At 38.2% G+C, this 13,956-nt stretch overlaps 1 protein-coding gene across 3 annotated transcripts in view; it reads right to left on the reverse strand.

Moving 5' to 3' along the window:
• CPNE4 (copine 4) overlaps positions 1-13,956 on the reverse strand; it is a 419,459-nt gene that overhangs the window by 107,162 nt on the left and 298,341 nt on the right. For all 3 annotated transcript variants that reach the window (XM_028518762.2, XM_028518761.2, XM_036030654.1), the window contains one exon: positions 12,450-12,539. In XM_028518762.2, coding sequence (XP_028374563.1) covers positions 12,450-12,539 — 90 coding nt within the window. The remainder of the gene's footprint in view (positions 1-12,449; positions 12,540-13,956) is intronic.

A 13,956-nucleotide genomic window follows, 5' to 3' on the forward strand; every position in this document is an offset into this window, starting at 1 on the left:
AGAACATACAATTTTAATTCAAGATGCCCTGGCCACATGTGAGAAGTGAGAACACGAATAGCTGATGTAAGGCCAAGGGTTTCCTAAAGGAGGAAGAACAGAATGAATGACTACATACACACTTAGTTTTGCAGTAAGATGGAAGAAAAAACACTGAACTACCTAAGAGATACACCAGCAATTCAGCTAGGTTTGGAGAATCATTAGGAAGAGAGTGTTTCTCAGTGTGTGCTTGGCAAATGGCCTGCACCAGCATTGTTTAAGAAAATTGTTAAAATGAAGATTCCAGGACCATTGGGGTCTGGAATTCTCATTCCATAGAGCCCTTTTCTGATTGGCCAGGAGTCCCCCTTTGGAGCTACCAGAAGGGAGCTTGTGAACATGGCTGTTTCAAACCAATGAGACATGGCTGCAGAAGAGGGAGGGCATAAGGAACGAGCAGGACATATGGTGAATGAGTGTCATTTGTTGGTTGCTTTAGACTTGTACCTCTCACCCATTCATGGACTCCAGAGTCCCCATTACCTTATTACCTTGGCTTTGACTTTGGGGAGCTGCTTTTCCTTCTCTTCAGCTACTTTTCTCTGCCAGGTCTTACTTGTGCCTATCCCACTACAACCTGGGCCTCTCTTCTGAATAAGGCCTGGGGGCAGATTGATGCAGAAACAACTGGTTCTCCTCACCATAGATCCCTCTTCAAGGCAACTGGCCTCTATCAATCATACGCAGAGGATGCCTGATAAACTCTATGGGGGGAGAATTCAAGAAAGAGAATTCAAACCACCCAAGTGACTTGGAGACATTCCTCATAGAGGTTATTAGGCATCCTATCTCCTTCTCTCATGAGGGACTGGCCTCATGATGGTTATATGGTGTTTGTCCAGATTATTCTGACATGGCATTTTTTCCCATAGTACTAGGCACAATTAGGGTGTTAATAAATGCTTACTGATGGTGTCATCTCACTCTCTTCTTCAAGACCCCAATCTGGAAGAACCTATTCTGAGAGAGGAAGGAAGAGAAGCATCATTTTGTTGTTCCACTTATTTATGCATTCATTGGTTGTTGTTTAGATGTGCCCTGACTGAGGATTGAATCCACAACCTTGGCCTATTGGGACAATGCCCTGACCAACTGAATTACCTGGCCAGGGCTGGAAGAACCTATTCTGAATAACAACATTGCCTCCTAAAGAACATGTACTGGACATTAATTCCACACTGATCAAATCAAGTGAAATGATTAATACCATATTTCATAGAATCTAAGAGGCACATATTTATTTTCTTAGCAACCACACATTGATAAGAAAAAAATATGTTATAAATGTAATTGACAGCACTTTTTCCCTTACTGGTATGTTAAATAATGGATAGCTTCTCCCACTTTATGAAATATGTTACATATAGATAAGTCTTGTTTCTGTCACATACTAGAATGATGATAAATACACATTGTGGTGGGTCAGAGCAAAGGGATATGCTTTATCAGGATGATTTATTTTCTAATAAATACAACAAAATAGAGGCAGTGCAATTCAATGAAAAGCATTATATTTGGCATTTGTTTTTTTTAATTTAAAAAAATTTTAAAAAAATTTTATTTTAGTCATTGTTCAAGTACAGTTTTCTGTCCTTTACTCCCATCCCAGCCCACCCAACCATACCTCTCCACCTCCCTCCCGTTTCCATCCCCTCCCCCAGTTTTTGTCCATGTGTCCTTTATACTTGTTCCTGTATATCCTTCCCATTCTCCCCTGAAATTGCCTCCCCTCTCCCCTTTGTCACTGTCAGCCTGTTCTCTGTTTCAGTGTCGTTGGTTATATTTTGCTTGTTTGTTTTATTAAGTTCCTGTTAAAGGTGAGATCATATGGTATTTGTCTTTCACTGCCTGGCTTGTTTCGCTTAGCATAATGCTTTCCATTTCCATCCATGCTGTTCCAAAGGGTAGGAGCTCCTTTCTGCTGCATAGAATTCCATTGTGTAAATGTATCATGGTTTTTTGATCCACTCATTTACTGATGGGCACCTAGATTGCTTCCAGCACTTGAATATTGTAAATTGTGCTGCTATGAACATTGGGGTGCATAGGTTCTTTTGGATTGGCATTTCAGGGTTCTTAGGATATAATCCTAGCAGTGGAATTGCTGGGTCAAAAGGCAGATCCATTTTTAGTTTTCTGAGAAAAATTCCATACTGTTCTCCATAGTGGTTGTACCAGTCTGCAATCCCACCAACAGTGCACTAGGGTCCCCTTTTCTCTACAACCTCTCCAACACTTGTTGTTTGTTGCTTTGTTTATGATGACCATTATGACCAATGTGAAGTGGTATTTCATTGTGGTTTTAATTTGCATCTCTCTGATAGCTAGTGACATTGAGCATCTTTTCATGTGTCTCTGGATCCTCTGTATGTCCTCCTTGGAGAAGTGTCTGTTCAAGTCCTTTGCCCATTTTTAAATTGGGTTGCTTGTCTTCTTAGAGTGGAGTTGTGTAAGTTCTTTATATATTTTGGAGATTAAGCCCTTGTCTGAGGTATCATTGGCAAATATGTTTTCCCATACTGTTGGTTCTCTTTTTATTTTAATACTGTTTTCTTTAGCCATGCAGAAGCTTTTTATTTTGATGAGACCCCATTTGTTTATTCTTTCCTTTATGTCCCTTGCTGTAGGGGACATATCAGTAAAAAAGTTTCTGCATGAAATATCTGAGATTTTCCTGCCTATGTTCTCCTCTAGGACTTTAATGGCATCACAGTTTATATTTAAATCTTTATCCACCTTGAATTTATTTTTGTGTATGGTGTAAGTTAATGCCCAAGTTTCATTTTTTTGCATGTAGCTGTCCAGTTCTCCCAACACCATTTGTTGAAGAGGATGTTTTTACTCCATTTTATGTTGCTGCCCCCTTTATCAAATATAATTGATTGTAGAGACTTGGGTTTATTTCTGGGCTCTCTGTTCTGTTCCATTGGTCCATGTGCCTGTTTTTATGCCAGTACCAGGCTGTTTTGATTACAGTGGCCTTGTAATACAGTTTAGTATGAGGTATTGTAATCCCTCCTACTTTACTCTTCTTTCTCAAAATTGCAGCAGCTATTCAGGGTCACTTATGGTTCCCTATGAATTTTTTAAGTGTTTGTTCCATGTCTGTGAAATATGCCATTGATACTTTAATAGGTATTGCATTGAATCTGTAAATTGCTTTGGGTAGTATGGACATTTTGATGACATTAATTCTTCCAATCCATGAACATGGTATATGTTTCCATTTATTTGTGTCTTCCTTGATTTCTTTCTTCAGTGTTGTATAGTTTTCTGCATACAGGTCTTTTACCTCTTTGGTTAGGTTTATTCCTAGGTATTTTATTTTTCTTTTTGCTATATCGAATGGGATTTTTTTCTTGTTTTCTGCTTCTGCTGTTTCATTGGTGATGTACAGAAATGCCTTTGATTTCTGGATATTGACTTTGTATCATGCTGTTTTGCCAAATTCATTTATTACGTTGAGCAGTTTTTTTGGCCTAGTCAATAGGATTTTCTATGCACACTATCATGTCATCTGCAAACAGTGACAGTTTTGTTTCCTCCTTTCCGATTTGGATGCCTTTTATTTCCTTTTCTTGTCTGATCACTGTGCCCAAAACTTCCAATACTATATTGAATAAAGTGGTGAAAGTGGACAACCTTGTCTTGTTCCTGATCTTAGTGGAAAAGATTTTAGTTTTTGCCCATTGAGTATGATGTTGGCTGTAGGTCTCTCATATATGGCCTTTATTATGCTGATGAATGCTCCCTCTATTCCCACTTTGCTGAGTGTTTTTATTATAAATGGGTGCTGTGCCTTCTCAAATGCTTTTTCTGCATCAATTGATATGATCATGTGGTTTTTGTGTTTGCTTTTGTTCATGTGATATATTACATTTACTGATTTGTGAATACTGTACCATCCTTGCATCCCTGGGATGAATCCCACTTGGTCATGGTGTATGATCTTTTTAATGTATTGTTGGATGCGGTTCGCCAATATTTTGTTGAGGATTTTAGTGTCTATGTTCATCAGAGATATTGGCCTGAAGTTTTCTTTCTTTGTTGTGTCTTTGTCTACTTTTGGGATTAGGATGATTCTGGCTTCATAAAAAGAGTTTGGGAGTCTTCCATCATTTTGGATTTTTTGGAATAGTCTGTGAAGGATAGGAAGTATCTGCTTTATAGAATTCCTCTTCCTTAAATGCTTTATAGAATTCTCCTGTGAAACCATCCAGTCCAGGGCTTTTGTGTTTCAGGAGTTTTTTGATTACTGCATCAATTTCATGTGCTGTTATTGGTTTGTTCAGGCTTTCTGCTGCTTCTTCATTGAGTTTTAGAAGATTATATTTTTCTAGAATTTGTCCATTTCACCTAGGTTTTCAAATTTTTTGGCATACAGTTCTTCATAGTAATTTCTTAGAATCCTTTGTATTTCTGTGGTATCAGTTGTAATCTCTCCTCTTTCATTTCTCATTGTATTTATTTGGGTTCTCTCTCTCTTTTTCTTGATAGCTTACTTAAAGGCTTGTCGATTTTGTTTATCTTTTAAAAAAACACCTCTTGGATTCATTGATCCTTAGAATTGTGCTTTTAGTCTCTATGTCATTTAATTCTGCTCTGATCTTGGTTATTTCCTTCCTTCTACTTGCTCTGGGCTTGTCTTTGTTGTTGTCCCTCGAGTTCTTGTAGATGTAGGGTTAGGATGTTTGTTTTGAAATGTTTCTATCTTTTTTAGGTAGGCCTGTATCACTATGAACCTTCCTCTCAGAACTGCCTTCACTGTGTCCCGTAAGTTTGGCTTGTTCTGAGTTCATTTTCATTTGTTTCCAGAAAATTTTTTATCTTCCCTAATTCATTCTTGACCCATTCATTGTTTAATAGCATGCTATTCAATCTCCATGATTTTGAGTGTTTTGGATTTTTTCTTTGGGGTTGGTTTCTAGTTTCATTCCCTTGTGACCCAAGAAGATGCTTGGTATGATTTCAATTTTCTTTAATTTGTTGAGGCTTGTTTTGTGTCATATCATGTGGTCTATCTTTGAAAATATTCCATGTGCATTTGAAAAGAATGTGTATTTAGCTTCTTTGGGATGGAGGGCTCTATATATATCTGTTAAGTTCATTTCATCTATGGCATTATTCAATGCCACAATATCTTTGTTGATATTTTGTTTGGAAGATCTGTCCATTTTTGACAGTGGGGTGTTAAATCCCCTACTATAATTGTATTGCTGTCAATATCTTTCTTGAAGTCCTCTAAGATTTTCTTTATGTATTTGGGTGCTCCCATGTTGGGTGCATATATATTTACAATGTTTATGTCTTCTTAGTGTATTCTTCCCTTGAGTATTATGAAGTGACCTTCTGGTCTCTCTTTATAGCCCTTTTTTTGAAGCCTATTTTGTTCTGATATGAGTATGGCTACCCTGGCTTTTTTTCTGTCCATTTGCTTGGAAAAATTTGTTTCCAGTCCTTCACTTTCGGTCTGTGTATATCGTTTGTCCTGAGGTGGGTCTCTTGTAGGCAGCATATGTGTGGGTCATGTTTCCTTATCCAATCGGCTATTCTAGTCTTTTGATTGGAGCATTTAATCCATTTACATTTAAGGTTATTATTGATAGTTACTTATTCATTGCCTTTTATGTACGTGTGATCCTCTCTCTCTCTCTCTCTCTCCCTTCCTTTCCTTAAAGCAGGCCCTTTAGCATCTCTTGCAGAGCTGGGTTGGTGGAGGTGTATTCTTTAGACTTCTTTTGTCTGGGAAGCTCCTTATTTGGCCTCTATCTTGATTGAGAGCCTTGATGGGTAACATAGCCTTGGTTGCAGACCTCTGGTTCTCATTACTTGGAATATATCTTGCCATTCTCTTCTGGCTTGGAGTGTTTCCATTGACAAGTCAGCTGCTAGTCTTATTGGGACTCCCTTGTATGTTACTTCCTGTTCTCCCTTACTGTCTTTAAGATTCTCTCTTTGTCTTGAAATTTTGCTATTTTAATTATGATGTGTCTTGAAGTGGCTTCTTTGGGTTCCTCTTGATTGGGACTCTCTGTGTTTCCTGGATTTGTGTGGTATTTTCTCTCATCAAATTAGGGAAGTTTCCATCATTATTTTTTCAAATAGGTTTTCTATCCCTTGCTCTTCTTCTTCTCCTTCTGGTATCCCTATTATATGGATATTATATATTCATATTGTCTTGCATTTCTCTTAATCCCTCTTCATTCTTTCTGAGCCTCTTTTCCTTTTCTTGCTCTTTCTAGATGGTTTTTCTACTTTGTCCTCTAGCTCGCTGATCCGATCTTCTGCTTCATCAATCCTGCTTTTGGTTTCTTCTATTGTGTTCTTCAGTTCAGAAATTGTATTCTTCATTTCCTCTTGGCCCTGGTTGATAGTTTATATTTCCTTTTTCATGTTGATAAAGTTTGCAGTGAGTTCATTATAGCTTCCCTATAATTTCTGGTAGCTCATTGTGAGCTCATTGAGTTTCTTCATAATCATTGCTTTGAACACAATATTTGATAGTTGAGTTGCCTCTATTTCATTTAGCATTCTTTCTGAGGCTTCCTCTCATTTGGGGATTGTTTCTTTGTCTTCCCATTGTTTGTGAGACCCTTCTTGTTAGCCTCTGCTTCTTAAATTGATCTGTTCTGGCTCCCTGGGTTTATGGTATAAACTTCTGTGGTAGAATACTTGTGAGATTCAGTGGCGTATTCTCCTTTGGGTATCTTGGTGTTCACAGCTTCCACCTACTCTTTTTTGTGATCAGTTGGATGGTGAAGGCAAAATGCAAGAGAGTATTCTGTGATATTTACAGTAACAGCTGGTAGAGAAGAAATAGGAGATCCTTTGGCTATGTATAGTGTTAACTGTGATATTCCATCCACTAGCCACTTTTTAGAAATGATGGAAAGAAGATAAGACTTTTGTTGGGGAGGGAAGGATTGTGAGTTGGATTTAGAAAGCAGTGAGGTTGTGGGATATCAGATTCTGAGGTAAGGTGGGAGTAAAGGATAGTAAAATAGGTGTAGTGTGTGAGAGAATAGAGTAACCACTACAGTAATGGATTTCAGTAACTGTGAAGTGGGCTAAGATCTGTGGGGCGGGGGGGTGTTGTGCAGTATTTTACAATTGTATGGAAAAGCAATTATTTACAGTAATATTAGAGCAACAATTACATGACAGAATCTATGAGATCTAGATAACAAGAATAGGGAATATAGAACCTTGAGTAGTGTACTACAGGAACACAAATGAAGTGTAGGACAGTAAATTAGCAATACACTATGAATGAGATAACAAGGGAAACCTGTCAAATGATACAGTTTAACCAGCCAAGCAAAAAAGACTGTACAGAAAGGAGAGAAATACAAAATACTATTAAAATAAAAGATGTAAGAATAATGAAAAAATAACAATACAAATATGCAATAACTTGCAGGTTCTCTGTAATAGCAAAGTTAAATTTGTCTCGCTCGCTGTCTCAGCTGTTGGGATGCCCCCTCTTTGGGTCCAACTCTGGTCTTTCACAGTTCTGGTGTTTTTTTTTTTTTGTTCTCACTTGTGCGTATTTAAAAAGAAAAAGAAAAAGAACAAAAGGAAGTAGTAAAAAGAAAAAAAGTAGAAGGAGGAAGGAAGAAGAGATAAAATTGGAAAGAAAGGAAGAAGGAATAAAACTAGAAAGGAAGTAAAGAAAAGCAAAAAGGAATTGAGAGATATGAAAATAATAAAAATTAAAAATAAAAAATCACTTTTAAAAAATCAAACCAAACAAACAAAACCTCTTGTTGGTTTCAAACTGGCCAAACCAGTTTTTCTGTCTTGCTGGCTGCAGCAGGCTGAGGGTGATGGTTTCACTTTTCTCCCTTCCTGTTCAGCACTCAGTCTCACACTCTCCCCAGAGCCAGTCTGGTGCCTCTCTGCAGGGCCCTGGGTATGGGATCTGGGCCCTCCCAAGCACACTTCCCTCAGGTTTATGGGAGTGGGCGCCAGGGCTCCTGAGGAGCATGCGCAGCCCCCGAGTACATGGTTGTGGGCTCTGGGGCTCCTATGGAGCGCACAATTCTCTTGGCTTTACAGGCATGGGCTCCAGGGCTCCTACCGAGTGCATGCCTCCCTTGCGTTCATGGCTCTGGGCTCCGGGTCTTCCACAAAGCACACTCTCCCTGGGTTGCGGGCTGAGCACATGGCCAGGCCACTCTTGGTCACACAGGCTCCAGCATGCACTCTTCCCAGGACTATGTGTGGGTGTTCACAGCCCGTGTGTTTACCACTCAGTCCTCACTCCCTTCTCTACACCTTCAAGCAACCAGGCCTCCCCTGGTGCTGCTCAATCCTTGTTTGGCCGGGGAGGGAGCGGTTGACCTAGCTCTCTCCCAAGAGCCCTGTGGGAGACCCACCAAGCCCCAGGCCTGGGGCTGCAGCCTCCCTGGTTGCCCTACTGATCCCTGGGCCCTCATTGTCCTGAAGCACTCTCCTTACCATCTGGTTTTTCAATGTCCGCTATAATTTTTGATCTCCTATTTTTATATATGCTGTGGTACTGTTGGCTGTTTGCTCTGTTCCTCCGTAGATCGGCTAGGTTTTTCTCCTGTTGTAGGGGCAAGTGGAATCTGCTCCCTCCTACCACACCGCCATCTTCCCTCCTACATTTGGCATTTGACTAGATAGGGTTTTGAGCCTCAATTTCTTCATCTATAACATGAAAACAATGGAACTATCTCATGGTATGGTTAGAAATAAATGAAATTATGATTTTGACAAAGACTCAAATATGCCATGCAAATCATGGATAACTTCATTAAATAGTTAATGTTAAATATAAACTTATATTGGTTCAGGAAGTAGTGCAGGTCTTTCATGTAGTTCAGAAGACATTTCAGCAAGCTGCAGTGCTGTCTTTGGGTAATCATGACAAATAAGAGTCCTTTGTGAATGTTGTCACAGGTATTTAAGGCTCAGATGTGGCTTAGAAATCTCTCAACCACTGACACTTTCACAATTACTTAATAAAATTAATCTCCGTCAGAATTAAAGAGGAAGCACTATAGGATTTTTGTTTTACTATAGTGATGAGTAAGACAAGGATGCCTTCTACCTCCACTGCCATTTAACATGGTACTGGTCCACACAAGTAAAGAAGAGGAAAAACTGGAACCATTAGTTAACTAAGTAGGGGAAAAAAACAGTCTACTTCCAGATGCCGCAATTACATATTTGGAATTATGTAGAAAAATTAATAGAAATAATAGAACTTAATAAAATGGTAATTTAAGAAAATAATTTAATAGCTTTTATGTATACTAACAACAGTTAGAATGTATAATGAAAGACTCAATTTACAATGGCAAAATTAAGAGAGAGAAAGAAATTAAGTAGGCATAAACTTCAAAACAAACATTCCAAATGTATAAGAGAAAACATTAAGCCCTCCTGAAAAATGCAAGAGGAGACTGAATGAGTGCAGTGTTCTGGGTGGAAAGACAATATTAAAAGAGACTTCCTTTGCAATCTCAATAAAAATACCATCAAGCTTCTTTTTCTTCTTCTGGTACTAGTTTCTTGTAAAGCTAAGCAGAAAGAACAAACAAGCTAAATATCCAGAAAAAAACCCTAAAAGTCAAGAAATGCTGAAGTGGGAGGTGCTGGCTCTACCAGGTATTAAAATATGCTACACAATGATTACCTGTAAAGGAAAAGGTTAAAAACTGGGAAAGACAGGAATGAGAGCTAAACTTTCCTGAATACACCTTATTTTGTAGTTTTGGCTTTAGAATCATGTAAAATTTTATATAATTGTAAAATAAAATTATAATTGTAAAAATAGATCCTAAAAACTGAAAGCAAAATGAAACAAATGAACTTGATAGTTTATGGTACAGAGATTTAACTATGGAAAGAAGTCAAGATTTTTAAAATAGAGTTACTATCCATAGAGAGATATAACTAATGAAGAAAAAGGACTTAAAAATTAATGACTTAAAAAATTCATAACAGAAAGCAAGGAAACTATTAAACACTATTAAGTTTAATTGGAAGAAGCCTAGAGCCAATAGATTAACCATGGGACAATTCAAGTTTTCAAAGACATAATAACAACAGAAATACTTGAGTATATTAAAAAATCCATGAATTCTTAATAACATTGGGGGACCTCACTAGTCACCTATGGAGGATGCTAGAGAAGTAATTTGTTATTCTGAAAATCGGTAAATAGAAAAAAAGGCCAAATAAACCATATTCTACCTTTTGTGTACAAATCATACCTCAGCAAACCAAACAGTTATTAAAGTCTTTCTTTACAAAAGAACTCTGAATAGTAAATAACAAAGACATAATAGTATTAGAAAAATACCACTTTGGAAACCCTGACGAAATAATGAATGTAGGCAATGTTCCTCCATGAGAGTTAACACCATAAGAGAGCACCATTACTTGTAAAGCTTTCTTGCTAGAAAAGAGATCCCGAAGCTGGTCAGGCTTCAGCTATCTGTTTACAGGGAATATAGAATGTGAGAAATGCTATGGAACAAACCAACCTTGTGTCTTCAATAAGTAAAGGGCAAGGGAGAAAAAAGAGAAATAGGCAACTAACAGATTAAAAGAGACTTCAGAGACATTTCTATCTACAGAGACATTTCCGTCTAATGCAATGTTTAAGCCTTGTTTTAATCCTAATTAAAAAATCATAAATTAGACAATCAGCACATGTGAGTAGTAGCAAAATATTTGATTAAAAGGAAGCTTAGTTTACATTTTAGATATGACCACGGATTTGTGGTTATGTTTCTATAAAGATTCCTTACCTTCAGAGATACATACTGAATATTTTGGGATGAAATGACATGCATAAGGCCGCCTCATGCCTTTTGTTGGCCTTAGACACTTTTTGCCATAATAGATTTTTTGGAATCCTAAAAATGCCATTGTTTTCTGATGTGAGAAAAGATTAAAACATTCTATTATCCTACAAGTTCATTTTTTTCCTTCTGATTTTAAAAGCAATTAAAATATTTCTGTAGGCTCTTCAAAGTGTCATGGGCCCCAGCACTACATTTGTTGTGCCCAAGGATGAGTCTGTCCTGATCTGGGATTTGCTTCAAAATGATCCAGTGGTGGAGAAAGAGAGAAGAAAGAAGATTTGTGGGGCAAAAGAGAGAAGGACATATAAAGTTTCAAAGACAAACATTGGCAACACCCATATAACCCTTTCCATGGGATTTGGTGCTTTGAAAGACCGACAGGAATGTTTCGTCTGCCTAATGGCCTTATATTCCTATTGTGGAGACAGATGCCCCAAACTTTTAGAGTCTGAAGCCATTAGTCATTGCCATTATCCAGCACCCTTGGCTTTGCTCTCTGGCTATCACAACAATCTTCTGACAATTGTCTGCTTTATGGTTTGCCCACACAGAGAAAATGTCCTGGTGAGGCTGAGGTGAATGTTAATTTGGCTTGATGGTCATACTTTTCATTCAATGTTAATCAACTCTGGGACACTGATAGTATGTCCAAGCTTCTGGACTTCTAAGATAGAGAGAGGGCCAGACCACAGACCATAGGCAATGTCTTCTGGAAAACTCTCTTCTGGAATTCAGCCTATCATCTTCCTTGGCTATCCTGACTCTCACAATGCATCTTTTCTTCCAACTTCTACATTCCCATGATATTCAAAATACATTTGTGGTCAGTTGAAAAAAATTGGCTGTAATACTTTGAAACTCCTCCCACCAAGAGGTGGAGTCTATTTCCTATTTCCTCACCCCTTGAATCTAGGACAGCCAGGTGACTTGGTTTGGCCAATAGAATGTGGAGGAAGTGACCATGTATGACCTCAAGAGACCTCAAGGCTTCTGCTCCTGGTCTTTTGGAACCCTGTGGCTGCTCTGTGTATAAGGCCAAGCTAGCCTGCTGGAAGATGAGAGACATATGGCCCAACCACCCCAATCATTCCAGATGACAGCCAGCTCATGTGCAGCTGACAGCGAATGTGTGTGGAAGTCTAAGGAAGACTAACAGAAGAACCTCCTAGGTGAGCTCAACTTGCCAAAGCACAGAATTTTAAGCTAAATAAATGGTCATTACTTTAAGCTACTAAATTTTGGAGTAGTCCATTATGCAATAGTAGTTAATCAATATTTGTATTTTTAATTACTCCCCATTATGCCCTGAAGTTATTGCCACAATTTATCTTTGAGAAGCCATATGATTTGCCTCTTGACATACCAAAATTTGGATTTGTCTTGGGCTAGCTCATGAGCTTCAATGGCTATAGCACAAAAAAGAGCCTCTGCTTTTCCCAAAAAGATGCTAAGGGATTTGGTTTCAAAGATATGGAGAATTTGGGGTTTGCCAACATTCACTTGAGGAGAAAGAGGAGGGTTAAACACATAAAAACTGCATTTCTCAGATGTAGATAGATTTCTGACCTTCAGGCGGCGGTCTGGATCTCCACTGCATAGGGAATTTACTGATACTTTGAATGACTTCCAGGCTGGGCTTAAGTTATTCATTACAACCTAAGATAAAAGAGAGAGATGGTTGTGAGGGGAGGAAATGTGTGACATTTTCACACTTCAACATAAAAACTGCTTGAGAAGCACTGCGGCACTTATGAAAAGGACAATTTCTGGAATGGGTGCCTTAATAAAAACCTGGAGTAGTAAATCTTTTAAGGGTGTCTGCTAAAGCGGGTCATTATGGGCAGAACTCCTATGACCACTGGCCTGGCTGCTGATTCAAGAATAACGACAGTAATACTGTCCAGTATGTACATACTGGGGATGAGCCGTTCTATACAAGGAGGGGCTGGAATCAGTAAGGTGGGGCTGCCTCTGGCTTCTGATAAAATCTTCTGTTCTGAAGGACTGACAGTCCTATGGCATAAATTCTCTTCTACTGAGGTTAGCGTAGGCAAAGACTATTGGTGGGTGTGGGGATGTGGCAGGACAATTCTATTGCTGAAGAACTGAATGATCTTTGGTAACCCATGACCTTGAATTAGGTCAGATTACAATTAGAAGAGAAGTTTCTAAAAGAAAAATTCCAGGAGATACTTACACTACCTGTCCTAAGAAATACAGGGCAAATGTTTAGATCTTCAGTGTCACAAACTAAGTCTATAATATAGTGAAACCCTGTTAAAAGCAGCTTACTAATCATGAACTTGGTTAAATCCTGCCTGAGGGTCCATATGTGTCAAGCCTTATCTTGTCGTCACTATGATTCAAATAATTCACTTTGTTTTAGAATGTATGAGTGTCTCTCTAAGATTGTATTGTGTGCTCTAGCATAGGGGTTTCCAAAGTGTGATTCCCAAATCAGCAGGTGCAGTATCACTTAGGCACTTGTTTAAAATGCAAATTTCTAGGTTCCACCCAGACCTATAGACAGGAGCTCTGGAGAGTGGGCACCCCTAGGTGGTTCTGATGTGTGTAACCACTGCTCTAGGGGAGCATGCAAATGAATTTAAATGAAGTTCTGTCACACTGATTTTTCTTCCTATGAAGTTTTTAGTTAGTAGGTTTTAGCACTGTAAAAAAAATAATTCTCTATCCAAATAACATAATTATTTTATAAGTGATATTCTCTTCTACTGGATTCCTTAATGTAACTATGAATTATTCATTATTATAATTATTCATGATCATGGGCTTACTATTAAATTTCTCTTAATTCACTGAAGTGGAAAAATAATTTTGCTGTGTGACTTTGTCTTGAGATGATCAAAGGTGATAGTGAGAATAAGAGTTAGATAAAATTGTCTGGGTTAGTTTAAAATTCTCACCTTTATATGGAAATACTAAGAAGTAAAGATGTTTTGTCACAACAGTTCTGAAAAATGCAGTAGCAAATCAAAATTCCAACTAGAAATTTTCTCTGTAATTAAAATGGGGAATGCCCATGCCCACAAGGAAAAATCAGTGTTATCTTGCT

This window comes from Phyllostomus discolor, chromosome 7 (genome assembly GCF_004126475.2).
Source record: "Phyllostomus discolor isolate MPI-MPIP mPhyDis1 chromosome 7, mPhyDis1.pri.v3, whole genome shotgun sequence".
NCBI classification, from domain to species: domain Eukaryota; kingdom Metazoa; phylum Chordata; class Mammalia; order Chiroptera; family Phyllostomidae; genus Phyllostomus; species Phyllostomus discolor.